The 12,075-nt window shown below is 40.7% G+C and overlaps 1 protein-coding gene across 3 annotated transcripts; it reads right to left on the bottom strand.

Moving 5' to 3' along the window:
* Positions 1-312: 312 nt before the first annotated feature.
* LOC130698497 (neither inactivation nor afterpotential protein C-like) lies at positions 313-10,743 on the bottom strand. Of its 3 annotated transcripts, none has more exons than XM_057521152.2 (26): positions 10,436-10,743; positions 10,152-10,330; positions 9,872-10,086; positions 9,753-9,806; positions 9,579-9,691; positions 9,217-9,364; positions 8,992-9,082; positions 8,831-8,926; positions 8,561-8,749; positions 8,301-8,489; positions 8,032-8,234; positions 7,661-7,971; positions 7,389-7,599; positions 7,183-7,327; positions 6,963-7,116; positions 6,611-6,900; positions 6,268-6,548; positions 6,048-6,203; positions 5,815-5,981; positions 5,469-5,668; positions 4,609-4,826; positions 4,439-4,525; positions 4,011-4,190; positions 3,782-3,953; positions 3,464-3,718; positions 313-1,604 (listed from the first exon to the last, which is right to left on the bottom strand). In XM_057521152.2, the coding sequence occupies exons 1-25, from the start codon at positions 10,566-10,568 to the stop codon at positions 3,485-3,487; spliced, it is 4,416 nt and encodes a 1,471-aa protein (XP_057377135.1). In that variant the 5' UTR covers positions 10,569-10,743; the 3' UTR covers positions 313-1,604; positions 3,464-3,484. The 3 variants fall into 3 exon arrangements, with proteins under 3 accessions (XP_057377135.1, XP_057377134.1, XP_057377136.1); XM_057521151.2 differs by lacking the exon at positions 313-1,604 and adding an exon at positions 1,634-1,814; XM_057521153.2 differs by lacking the exon at positions 313-1,604 and adding an exon at positions 2,272-2,655.
* Positions 10,744-12,075: the final 1,332 nt, after the last annotated feature.

Genomic DNA, 12,075 nt, shown 5'->3' with positions numbered 1-12,075 from the left:
ATATCTTGTTGGATACGACGTCTACGAGGCGGTCGGGCTCTTTGAAGTTCTTATTACACATAGTATTATAAGACAATTTTATCCGAAAAATATCCCCCCCTCCCTACCTCCCACTCCTTTAAACGAAAATGTGGTGGTGCGGGTGTGTGGGTGGGATGTCATTAGTATTATTAAAAGGAAGCCCAACAGTTGCTTTTTGTCGGCGGCAATCTACAAAGGCGGAAAATGTGGCCCGATAGGATGACCAAGGATGTGTGTGTGTATGTTATACACACACACACACACACACTCATTTGCTGTTGTATTCGTGAATTTTTCTTTAAAAATTTCTTTGTTGTTGTTGTTTGTGTTTGTTGTTGAGCGCATCTTCTTTTGTCGGCGGATGGAGAAGCTTCCGTGTGCTTCATTCTTCGTACCCGTCCGGCCGGAACCTTTTCTTTTTTTTTTTTTTTTTAACATTTGTTTCGTTCACGGCTTCAAGGAGACGATAAAGAGAGGGAAAAAGAGATGCCGACGTGGGTCGTCTTATTTGCTTTAGATATTAAGATACTAAAGAAATATCCGGAGAATAAAAAAAAAGCTAAACAAAACAAACGAAGAGGACCTTCAAGTTTAAATTTTTTTTTATCTCGTGTCTTATCCAAAACAAAAAAAAACCCTTTTCCTTATTTCCTTTTTGTTTGGTTTTTTCTTCAAGTGCGTGTTGAATGTACACATGCCCGAAATTTTATTGAACATTCAAAAGGGTTTGCCCATTTTCATACATGACGTCACAGCTGTTTTTTTCAACACACCCATCCGAGATTTTTCCCTTACGATGTTGCCGACAAAAAAAGGAGAAGAAAATAAAAAACCATTTTAAGCTTTTTCTTTTTCCAAAGACACCACCCCGAAGGATAGGACAAGAAAAAAAAAGGAAAAGGAGCTATCTGTAATGTAATGAAATGCGATATCTGTGAAACCAGAGGGCGGGGGCGTGAAAAAGACGGGCATATCCAGCAGCTGCTGACATTATAAGATGTTATTCAAGAAGCAAAAAGCCGAAGATGGGCTGCTGGATGATGATGATGAAGAAGAACATGGAAACGAAAAAAAAAAAAGGGCAGCACGCAAGAGCTGCGCAACAGCAGCGAAAAAGATGGATGGGACGCAACGTACACGGACATGAAAAAAAAAGGACGAAGAAAAAAAAAAGGGGGGGGGGGGATTTATAGAAAAAAAACAAGAAGACGAAAGAAAGACCACAGTCTGGGAGAGATAGTGGAATAGATGTAAGTACAGTAGTACGCACTGCACTAATGGCGGTTATTACATTACATTCGGGCGTCATAAAGGTAGGAAGCTGCAGAAGAGGCCGGTGAAAATGGGGGGAAGGGTATGCAGAGGGTAGTGGGGGGAATGAGGCGGCAGGTGCGTATCACAAAGCAAAAAAAAAAAATAAAAATAAAAAGAGGGGAACTAACTCTTCACATTTTTTATAATTAGAACATCAGTCATGGATTCACGTTGGAGACCAGAAGGAGAGCGCTCTCCATCACACGTTACGTTTCACACTCGCATATCCCGACTACACGCAGCGCCACTTGTCTCTCCTTTTTTTTTCGCTGCATTTCAAAATGAAAAAAAAAAAGGAAAGGAAAAATTTATTACGTGGCAGTTCTTCTTCTTTTCTTTCATAAATTTTTTTTTTGTTTCGTAGTCATCGTCGCCACGGTCTTTTCTATCGCTTTTTTTTGTTTCCTCGAAAAAATTCCTTCGTCCATACTTTTTATTCCCGTCTTCTTACGCGCCAGCCGCCAACTCGAGCCTCCCATCTAATCGTTATACAACCGAGATTAAGCGCCATATATGCCGAAAATAATCCCCACTCTTTTTTTTTAAATTTCTTTCCGCGGCCGACGCTCTCGAAAAATGTGTTTAAAAAAGTATTTTCCACCTTTGCCTCATCTTCTTTATTCTCTCAGGTCGGCTCTTTTCTTCTATCTTAATGATATAGCCCCTTAGCCTTCGGGTATATCTAGCAAGAGTCTTCTTTTTCTCTCTATCTCTAGGTTTTTTTTTTTTTTTTAACTCGTCGCTCAGGTGTTGTTCGGGAGGATGAAGAGGGAAAGAGAACCGACAGAGACACACACAGTGCACACCACAAAAAAAAATAAGTGTTTTAAGACAACGAAAGAGTTTCTCTCAACACTTGGGTGCCGCCAACGTTTCCATTTCAATTATTTTATTTTTCAATTTTCGTATGGAATTCTTTTTGCGTGTGTGTGTGTGTTTGAAACGGCTGATCGTATTCGAGTTTACAGCCACGACGATTAGCAGCGCGAAGGACGACGACCATTGCCAGCAAATAATAAAAAATTCGTAAATAAAAAGGCAACAATGAAACGATTCTGAATTGGAACGAAAAAAAAAAAAGAGAAAGAACAAGAGGAAAAGGCGATAAATAAGTAGACTGAGAAAAGACGAAAAAGTTTTTCGGGACTAACAACCTAATCCGCTGGCGTGAAAGTAAAATTAAATTGCCTTCACGAACAAAAAGGGCCATCTATTGAACATTTCAACTAGCGCATCTTGCCTTTTCTTCTTGACCCTGCGGGCTTCATGAAAGACTGAGGAGAATACAGGTGAATCGCCAGGAATAGTTATAATCACGGCCTTGAAGAGAAATTAACGGAAATTTTTTACGGTTCATTGGTGTTACGATAAGGCTGACCGGTATACACGGTTTGTTTTTGTTTTTGTCCTACCATTTTATTTCTCGACACCTTCAGTTTAGCCAGAAGGTTTTGGTTTTTCTTAGAATAACAAAGAAGGCGAACACACCTGTCCCACGCTCTACACAGATTACACAAGACCTTCAAAACGATCAGGCTCTGTAACACTTGCAATTCCAACTAATCCATTGCTTCTCACTGTTTTCCGTAAAGAAAAAAGATGGACTGGAATTTCTTGTTGGAGCCAGACAATTTCCAGAATAAAGTATCAGAAATGCTTATTGTTTTCTCTGAGTTAACTACAGGGTAAACAGGTCGACTAGGTCTGCTACTAAGCATTTACTTCTCTGACAGTATGCCGTCTCTTTAAAGTAAATTAGCTAACAGGTAACAGGTGCAAACTTCCGCAGTGACAAGCAATAATTTGCTTCTTCATTTTTGTTTTTTTCTCCATTCATTAGAATAGAGATATTTTTCACCGAAATCCGCGCAACATGATATCTCCGGGCATCTAAAAGTGGAATGGGACGAAAAGCTTCGAGTGCCTTATGGATGGTCCTGATTGCTGTCTCGGTCTACTGGCTGTACGAAAAATTTGCAAAGCATACCGCAAAGATTTTTAGATGGAATTTGCCTATACTTTCCTGACGTCAATGTGGGGTTCAAGTAAATTGCTAAGCTAGTACTAGCGCAAGAGAATAGATAACCCCCGAATAAGTGGTAAAAAAAAAAGAGAAAAATATTCTTACAAATGGAGATTCATTGAAACTTCAAAGGTCTGCTTCTTCTCCTTCAATGACCAGTCCTGGGATGATCTGGTGCTTAAGGGTTGGTGATGGGGCTTGGTGACTGATTTTAATGTTGGTTGGTGAATATCCTGGTTTTGACTGATATACAACTGATGGGCTTGTAGCCCTATTGCCAAAGTTAGTTTCACCGTTGGCTTTTTCACCATTCTGTCTTTTCAATGAATCTCTACTATAGTTGGTTTTTTTAAGCATCCCCTTGTGCCAAACAAAATAGTCAGTTAATATCACACTGTCATTGTTATATAATATACAAAGTACTTGAAAATTGAATGGTGCAGCATCTTCTTCATTTGAAGTTTTGCCAAGTTCCACAGCTTTTTTCTCTATTTCTTTAGCAATCTGCCGTTGGTTTGACGGTTTTGCCATGGAATAGCCTGTGTATGTGGGTTGTGCATTGACTTTCGGACCCACAGGTTTTGACAGCCCATACCTAAAAAGAAAACCAATAAAAATTGCCATCAAATACTTTTAGAATTACATATTTTACTTGGGAGGCTCAGATGATTTTCTATTCCATTCTGTCACTTGTATGTTAATCTTGTCAGGCGAAGCACCATTAGAATTAGGAGAAACGCTTCGTTCGGTTACCGGGTTACTAGGTGATTGTTTCGGCAAGGGTGTCCGATTTCGAGATGCAGGTGACTTGTCGTCATATCGGCCATATCGACTGAAACGAAAGCACATCTAATGAACTCATGTACACGTTTTTGAATAACAAGATTGATTTTATTTCTATTTTTTTAACGTCATGGGGCTCTGAAAAGACATCTGGTGGCCCCATATTTTACTATTATTGGTTTCGTTGCTAATTCTTTCATTTGTGTACTAATAACGCCATCTATTGGCGTACTCAATATCTTCAAAACCCCATTTTTCGAGAGCGCCAAAACTAAATCATTTCAAATAGCGACATACCTGGGAGATTGTGATGACGGTGGACTGGGCGTCCTGTGGTTTTTATTCACTGCGGAAGAATTTGGTAAATCCAAGCTAGTCGGTTTCCTGTCATATTAAAAATAGTTATAACGCTAGAATAAGCAAATTGTTTATCCAGAATAAAGGTCAAAACTAAGAAATAGACTTACTGTCTCACAACTAAATCGCTCTTATTGAAAGCCTTGACACACATGAAAGTTGTGTCAAGAAAATGACGATTTTTCAAAAGTAATGGTAATTTTTTGGGGCCAACAGGTTTTGGAATCGATCGATTTGCTAGACGTGGCCGAATACTGATTTCTCTCAAATTTACCGGGGCTTCAGTTTTCCGGACATTACCGCAAGACTCTTGGTTGTAAATGTGAACCTGATGAAAAAGCAGAATTATAGCATTACAATTAAGTTAACGAAGGACAACGTAGGTGTAAAGCCGCAGGTTGTTGTCTTGTACGCCCTTATTAACGAATTTCCTTTATATACATTTTAATTTGCTGTAAGTGGCTGGTTTTTCTTTACCGGAAACTCTTGCGATCAATAACAGGAAACAACTCTTTGCGTGAATGTGGGATTAAGAAACTGAAACTGTTTTGTGGCCTGAGGCTGAAAATTAAGCACAAAGTAAAGAACCAGGGAAAATAAAGAAACGCTTCAAACCCAATTAGTGAAACTCAAACCCTGTAATTAGTGGCGACTTTGTATGTCAGCACGGTATTTTCAAAGTAAAAATACGGCCGTTGTTCGGACGTTGTCGACATATACGTAGAAATAACAACTGCTGAAATTATCTCTACGACTTCCTTCTCTTATATGGACGTTGAAATCTGAAGTAGCATTTACGGAGATTTCTCTAAACTGGAAAGAAACACTAGATGGCATTCAAGCTTCTTACTTCTTGTTAACCTCTTACCATTTACTTCTTTTTCTTTTTTTTTTTTTGTTTCTTTCCCTCTACTCAACGACTCTAACAACTTTAAAGCGGATCGAATTGTTGGAATGTAAAAGTTCTGACCTGCTGGCAGAAATAAGTGAGTTGCTGCTGTTTATCAGCCCGATATAAGAGCAGCTGTTGGAATAAGGATTTGCCTTTCCACTTCCGCCAAAAGTACTGTATGGTGTTGGCCGCTTCCTCTTGAATAGTGCTGCATTGGAAACGCTTGGGCTTGTTCGGTGCGCAGCCGTATTCTTTTCGTACGGAGTAGCCGCGATAACCTAGAAAACGCAAATGTCACAAACCAAAAAAACGATATTGTTATTGCACAAAATCACGTATTGGTAAACGATCAGGTCCCCCCCCCCCCAAAAAAAAAAAAAAAAAAAAAAAGTTGGCTTTTTCTACACGCCCCAGAATCTCTTACTCTTTTGAATAGCCAGAGCTGCTTCATCCTTGCTCATGTCGCTTGCGGTACGAATCGGTTGTCGTCGTTGAACACTGCTTCCTCCTTGTTTCTTTTTCAGTTTAACCATCACAGCTCGCATGATAGCTTGGACTTTTACAATCTTCCTCACTTGCGATTCATAAACCCTGCGTCAAAGAAGAATTTTATCTAAATATGGAACAGATATGGAAATGAAACATTTATGAGGTAACCTGGAAAGATATTCCTCAGTATGATATTTCAAAAAGACTTTGGTTTTTCCCATCATCCAGCCTTCCTGAGGCATCTTGAGACGAAGGAGGAGCAGTCGACAGTTATCTTGTGTCATGTCCACAGTCTCATCGTAATCGAAAGCCAGGAATTGATACCTTCAGTTAAGGACGTATTTGAAATTAAAGAAATGGCAAAATACGATTGCATTTGTTGCCGAACCTGCGCAGAAACTCGACGAAGGGAATGCGATAAGCGTATCCATTTTGGCGAATTCTGATTGTCTCGATAAGGTTGCAGGCACGAATCTGATCGGCAAGGTAAGCTTTGTCCAGAACGGTAGTGGCTGATGCCGTTTTACAACGTCGCAAACAGCGGATAAAGTGCGGACTGCCATGTACCAATTTCTGCAAAAGCTGAATCAATGACTGGCGTGTTTTCATAGCCATTGTCTGCATCTGTCGAGTCTGTGAATATTGTCCTTGGGACAAGGTGTTGAATCCCTGAAAATGCAAAAAAAGACCTTACCTTCACAGATCCGATTGGTTTACTGTCAATCACGTACCTTGTTGATCGTTGGTACACCAAGAGATGTACTTTTTTTTACTTTCTGGGTGGCACCTGGATCACTGGTAATGTGTCCTGTTTTGGTCGTTTTGTTAGTAAAAACGTTGGCTATGCGAGCATTTCTTGACTTTCTCATAACGTTAATCAACTCAGCCGACAGAAAATCATTGTTTCTCTTCAAATACTCATCAATGCGATAGCGGACATCACCGCCCGAATGATGGACAACGAAATTGCCATCGTTCTCGGTTTGAACGTGTTGAGGTGAAATGACTCGTTCAAAATGGTCTGTTTTGTTTCAAAGCGTCATGTTTAGTAACACAGTTATTAAAGTGATTCACACAACCTACCTAATAGAGTGTGATCACTGGCGTCGAGTGCGCGTGACTGTTCGTCAATGACAGCTAATAAACCGTCTGGTTTTGAAAGCATTGCGTTCAACACGCTCCGGTTGTCTCTGAAAGCAAATTTGCCCATCTGTATCTCTTCGTCCTTGTAATCTTGCTACATGTGTTGAAATTGAAACTGATATTTAAAGTTTGAAGAAGGAATTGAAAAACGAAGTTATACCATTTCCCACGAGAAAAGATTCTGATTGTAATGATAAAACAATTGCTCATTGGTAATGTTAGAAATGAGCTGTTCGAATGAATTTCTGCGTGATGCGCTGTCGAATCCTGGAGGATCTAGAATTCCCATTGAATTTTTCTCACCACTGTTGAGCGGTTGATCCGGATGAGTTAATGTCAAATGAAAATTTTGAATGTTTGACTCACAAGGCTTTTCTTCCGAGGCACATGTTGAGGTTGAGGACGTTAACTAACCAATCGACTAGACGAGAATACAATCCTCTTGCAAGAGCATCACGCGATTGGCCACACTCGCTTACACTGCTTGATTCTACTTCCACGTTTCCATTTTTGAACTTTGAGCTGTTACACAAAGCCCATCCAAGTTTAGATGGATCAACGCTCAAGAGGCTTGCAACTTTAGAAGAACAGTGAAGTTGATAGACTTTGATATTGCTACACTCGAAAATGACTGTTACCTTTATTTAAGATGTCGGGGTTGGCAACGAATGACTGGCTATTTTGATCATCGAATCGAATCTGACCGAGAAGAAGGATAGCCGCAATAGTTTGGAAAATGAATTCTTGTTCTTCTCCTTCCATATCCCAAAAGCGGAAATGTTTCTTCAGCTTTTTGTAGCCATTTAAGTAGTAACCGATTTCGGCATCCGTCTCACCGATCGGTAGAAAACGCATGCCTTTCTGACCGTCGAGAAAATATTTCTCCGAAAGCTCCTCATATTTCAGTCCGTAATAGACGTAGTAAAAGATGTGATAGTTGCGGTTTGACCTAGACAATCAATGAACCCATCATGCTTGATGATCGATCTTGAATAGAATATAGCCGTACTTTGAAAGCGATTCGCTTATACGCCATTTCTCCTGTAGGTAAATGCTAATGATGGCTCCACTCAGTTTGCCACTTTCGGTAAATTTCAAATCTAAATAGCGGACATGTCGGGAACTGTTAGCGTTTCCTTCCGTGGCCGCGTTGCCGAAACAATCGAGGATTGAAGGCAATTGCTCAATTCGTTCAGCCACTATTTGATTGCCCTGTGAACGTTAGATGAACAGCTCCATAGTGACATCGTTCTAATTACACCATATTACATCAAGTACCTTTGCCATGTAGCATAGATGGTTAATGATTTGGGCGAAATTAAAGGACTTGCCAGAGTTCCGATCGCCTGATAGAATAATATTTTGATGCTCTCGGTGATGAAGCATGTCTTGCCAAGCGCGATCGACAACTGCATAAACATGGGGTTCTTCGTCAGAGCGAGCTTTGAACATGTGACGTTCATGGTGCTATTGATTCACATTCACAACATTTGGTACATTACTTTAAAAGCTATTTGGCAATTAGAAATCAGATTTACCTCTTTCTCATAGACGGATGCCTGTTCCACCAGTGGATTGATGATAAGAAGGGCAGTTCCGGCGTAAGTTTGAAATTGGCCGCGACTGAAGCGATTGCCGAGAGTAATGAGTACTTTTTCTTCGTCTACGCTTTCGAGGGATGCCAAATCGTCGGGGTATATCTTTTTGAACGGACCGTCCGGTTCCATCTAAATGAACGATTTCAATCCTTTCATTCATTCTTCTTATGTTAAAAGATTATTTATACAGCCAATCCCATTCATACGGACCTTCAGCTTGCCATTTTTAGCGATAACTTCATGCGGTCTTTCCAAATCGACGGAAGAAGCGTGTTTAGTGATTAAAACCTTAAGTTGGTTTCGCAACTGTTCAAAGTTCGGAGGAGCAATTAGTTTCGTTAAAGATGATAATGATCTAACAGAAAACCTACCGCTCCCGTATCCTCGGGAATCTCCTGAATAAAGGGGTGATCCATTAGTTCCATAATGACTGGCCGATGGTCAGGATTTTTTATTAGACATCTACAAAAAAAAAGAACAATATTTTTGAATTACTTGTTCTCTGCCAAACGTACACGTGAAGGACATCTCAAATCCACGTGAATAAAAAATTTAGTTAAATGAAACTAGAAACCAAAAAAAATCGCCAGCAATACTCTGAAATGAAGTCCTTAAAGTTTGCCGACCAGTCCAAAGGCACTTTCACTTCAGGTGGAGGATTATGAACAATTTGGAACAAAACTCGTACAGGATGCAATTTCCACAAGGGTGGTTCTCCATCGGCCATTTCGATAGTAGTAATACCTAAATAAAACAATTGTGTAGTGACATGTTCTGTCAATTAGCGTGTACCGCTAAATCAAACAACAACAAAAAAGGCAGGGAAGTCTCGGAAACGTCCAAGTTTGGCTTCACACTTTTGAATTTTAATTGGCTAGTTGCCTCGACCGCAAGCAATACAGGATTCTGCGTTTGTGCTAGTCACTTACTTAAGCTCGTCTTTATTCAGCATTATTACCGAGAGACCAAACATCACAGTGGTGATCATAGCCTTTCTTGACTTCGTCATCGTCCAGTGGTTCCAGAGTTCCTGGATCAGTTTGGCTACTCGTTATGACTTCCGGAGCCATCCTGAATATCGTCCTCTCATTACTGCATGTTATTGTTATTGAATTATTAATCACTTCCTCACCAATGTGGCGAACCGATGGAAGTAGATCGTCGACTCATCGTATGTTTCAAATGCCTGCGTTGGGGAAACAAGGCGAAACATTATTATGTGCTCGAACGGTGTTTCACGATCTACATTACCTGGAGAATCCAAAGTCAGTCAGCTTGACGCCTCCGTCTAATGTCAAAAGGACGTTGGAAGCTTTAACGTCACGATGGATGATGTGGTTCATGTGGAGGTAGCTCAACGCGTTGAGCAGTTCGCGGACGATGTAAGCAATCAATGGCTCACTCAACTTACGACTTTTAAGGCCCATATTGTAAAGCAGATCGGCCAAGGAACTACCTTCGCATTGCTGCAATCACAAAATCGTTCCATGGCGTAAGAAAACAGAAATTGTTTTAACTAAATGATAGTTACCTCCATGACCAACCATAGCTCATCTTTATCGGCCTTGTCAAACTTGTTGAGGAACCCACCGTAAAATGTGGGAAAATTGCCATGCCTGCTCAAGTTCTTGAAGATCCTGTACTCTTCCTCGATGAACTCTACGTTTTCAGCCAAGTTTTTCAATACTTTGACTGCTACCATGCGATCACCTGACAATAAAATGATTCATTTATGTGGTCACAGTTCACGTCTGCAGCTATTTGGAGGAGGGGGTGCTACACAAGCAAGTGCGAAAATTGCTGCAGTTGCAATACCTGCTTCGCGGTCGACTCCGTGATAAATGGTGGCCGAAGTTCCCCTGGCCAAGATACGTCCAAGAGCGAACCGACGATCCACATTGGGTAAAGAATTAAAATCCAAATAAAGGCTTTTACCGTAGTAAGACATGATTTTTATTTTTGTTTCTTCGTTAGTCTATGCTGCCAGTTTTCTACAGATGATCAAAAACACGACCAGGTCATTTGCTATTGAAACTAGTTGGCTAAAAAAGTTAGCGAATGGTTTGCAGGGTGAACTTCAACAAACAAAATTGAATTTTTTTTCCCGACCAAGTTGGGACGACCTTGTCTTGGTCGACTTCAAACGAAGTACCGGAGCCAACTGGTTGGGGTACCGAGCTAGAAATAGTCCAATACAAAGACGAATTTTCACGATAGTCTTGTCAGAGGGAGGACACAGGGTTTAATCTTGTTAGTTGTGCGAACAGAGGACGGCCTAACACGGTAGAAATGTCAGTCAGTAAGTATGTATGATGGTAAAATAAAAAGGGTGCACGAGAAAAGAAATGAAACCGGGAAGCCGCTTCCCCTCGGCGTTGGTTTAAATTCGCAGTTTCTTCATCGCGTGATTTCCTCTTTGCTCTGACTCTAATTGCCAACTATTCCACTGTGCTACTACACCAATTAGTTCCACCGTCCACAGTGGATCTCATTAACAACAATTGGATTATGAACGAGGACTAGTACGTCTCCCAGCTACGTAGCTCAACTTCACTGTCAGGTCCCATTTTCCTTTGATGATTTTGAAAACTTTAAATTCAAAAAGACTTTTCTCTGAGCAGTGACTTGGTATTAGCATAAGGACGACAAAAAGAAAAGGTGAGAGAATAATCAGTGCTTTTAAGGCCACAAGAGTCATCTTTTCAGAACTTAATACCTTCATATTTGCTTACACGTTTTTCTTTGCTATCTAGATTAATTTTCCATCAGGATGTTAACATTTTGTGAAAACAAGAATGTCAATAGTCATCGACAACGGGGAAAGGCCAGCTCGTCGTTCGCTGTGAATTGGGGGGGCGTAGATCAGTTTTTCCCAGGGTCTCAATGCGATGCGGCTACTCCGGACGGAGCGTCGATCAGAGATGTTGATAGACAGTGACAGGCTCATTGGATGTTAGAAGCATAGAGAGGGGAAGGTGGGGGGGGTTAGGAATTGTTGAAGAAGAAGCTAAAAACTTCTTCATGATTGGCTAGCGTCGGTACCGGCCTTATCTTCTCAAATAGTACACAAATCTGACTCCCCCAGCGAAAATTGACGGGGTCCGCTGAGTTTATCAACTAGATCGCTACGCCACACATAATGAGAAGCTTTCAACTGAATATTTATCTAAATTCTTCTTTTTTTTTGTATTTATATTTGGCTCTCTTCTCGACGGTGTATGTCTCTGTGTAAATGTGTTCTACGTCGCGTCTGCTTGGAAGAGTGAAGAGGCGGATCTCTCGTTCCCCTTCAGATTCTTTCTTTCAATCTATTGCGTACGTTCTCTCTGTTTTCTCTCCTTTTTTTCCCTTTGCGTACGTTTGAGTGCGATAGGTTTTTTTGGCTATCCCTCTTTTACACACATGTAGATACACACACTTACGTGGAACTGGTAAAGAGAGAGAGAGAGAGGGTA

The sequence above is a fragment of the Daphnia carinata genome, chromosome 3, assembly GCF_022539665.2.
Source record: "Daphnia carinata strain CSIRO-1 chromosome 3, CSIRO_AGI_Dcar_HiC_V3, whole genome shotgun sequence".
Classification (NCBI taxonomy): Eukaryota; Metazoa; Arthropoda; class Branchiopoda; order Diplostraca; family Daphniidae; genus Daphnia; species Daphnia carinata.
Note: the sequence above shows the minus strand (reverse complement) of the source record. Positions and strands in the feature narration are given on the sequence as shown.

Coding starts and splice junctions, on each gene's coding strand:
- LOC130698497 (XM_057521152.2), bottom strand. CDS start 10,568: ATGTCTTACTACGGTAAAAGCCTTTATTTGGATTTTAATTCTTTACCC. Junction 10,331..10,435: donor CGGAGTCGACCGCGAAGCAG/GTATTGCAACTG, acceptor TTTTATTGTCAG/GTGATCGCATGGTAGCAGTC. Junction 9,365..9,578: donor CTGTGATGTTTGGTCTCTCG/GTAATAATGCTG, acceptor TGTTTTATTTAG/GTATTACTACTATCGAAATG.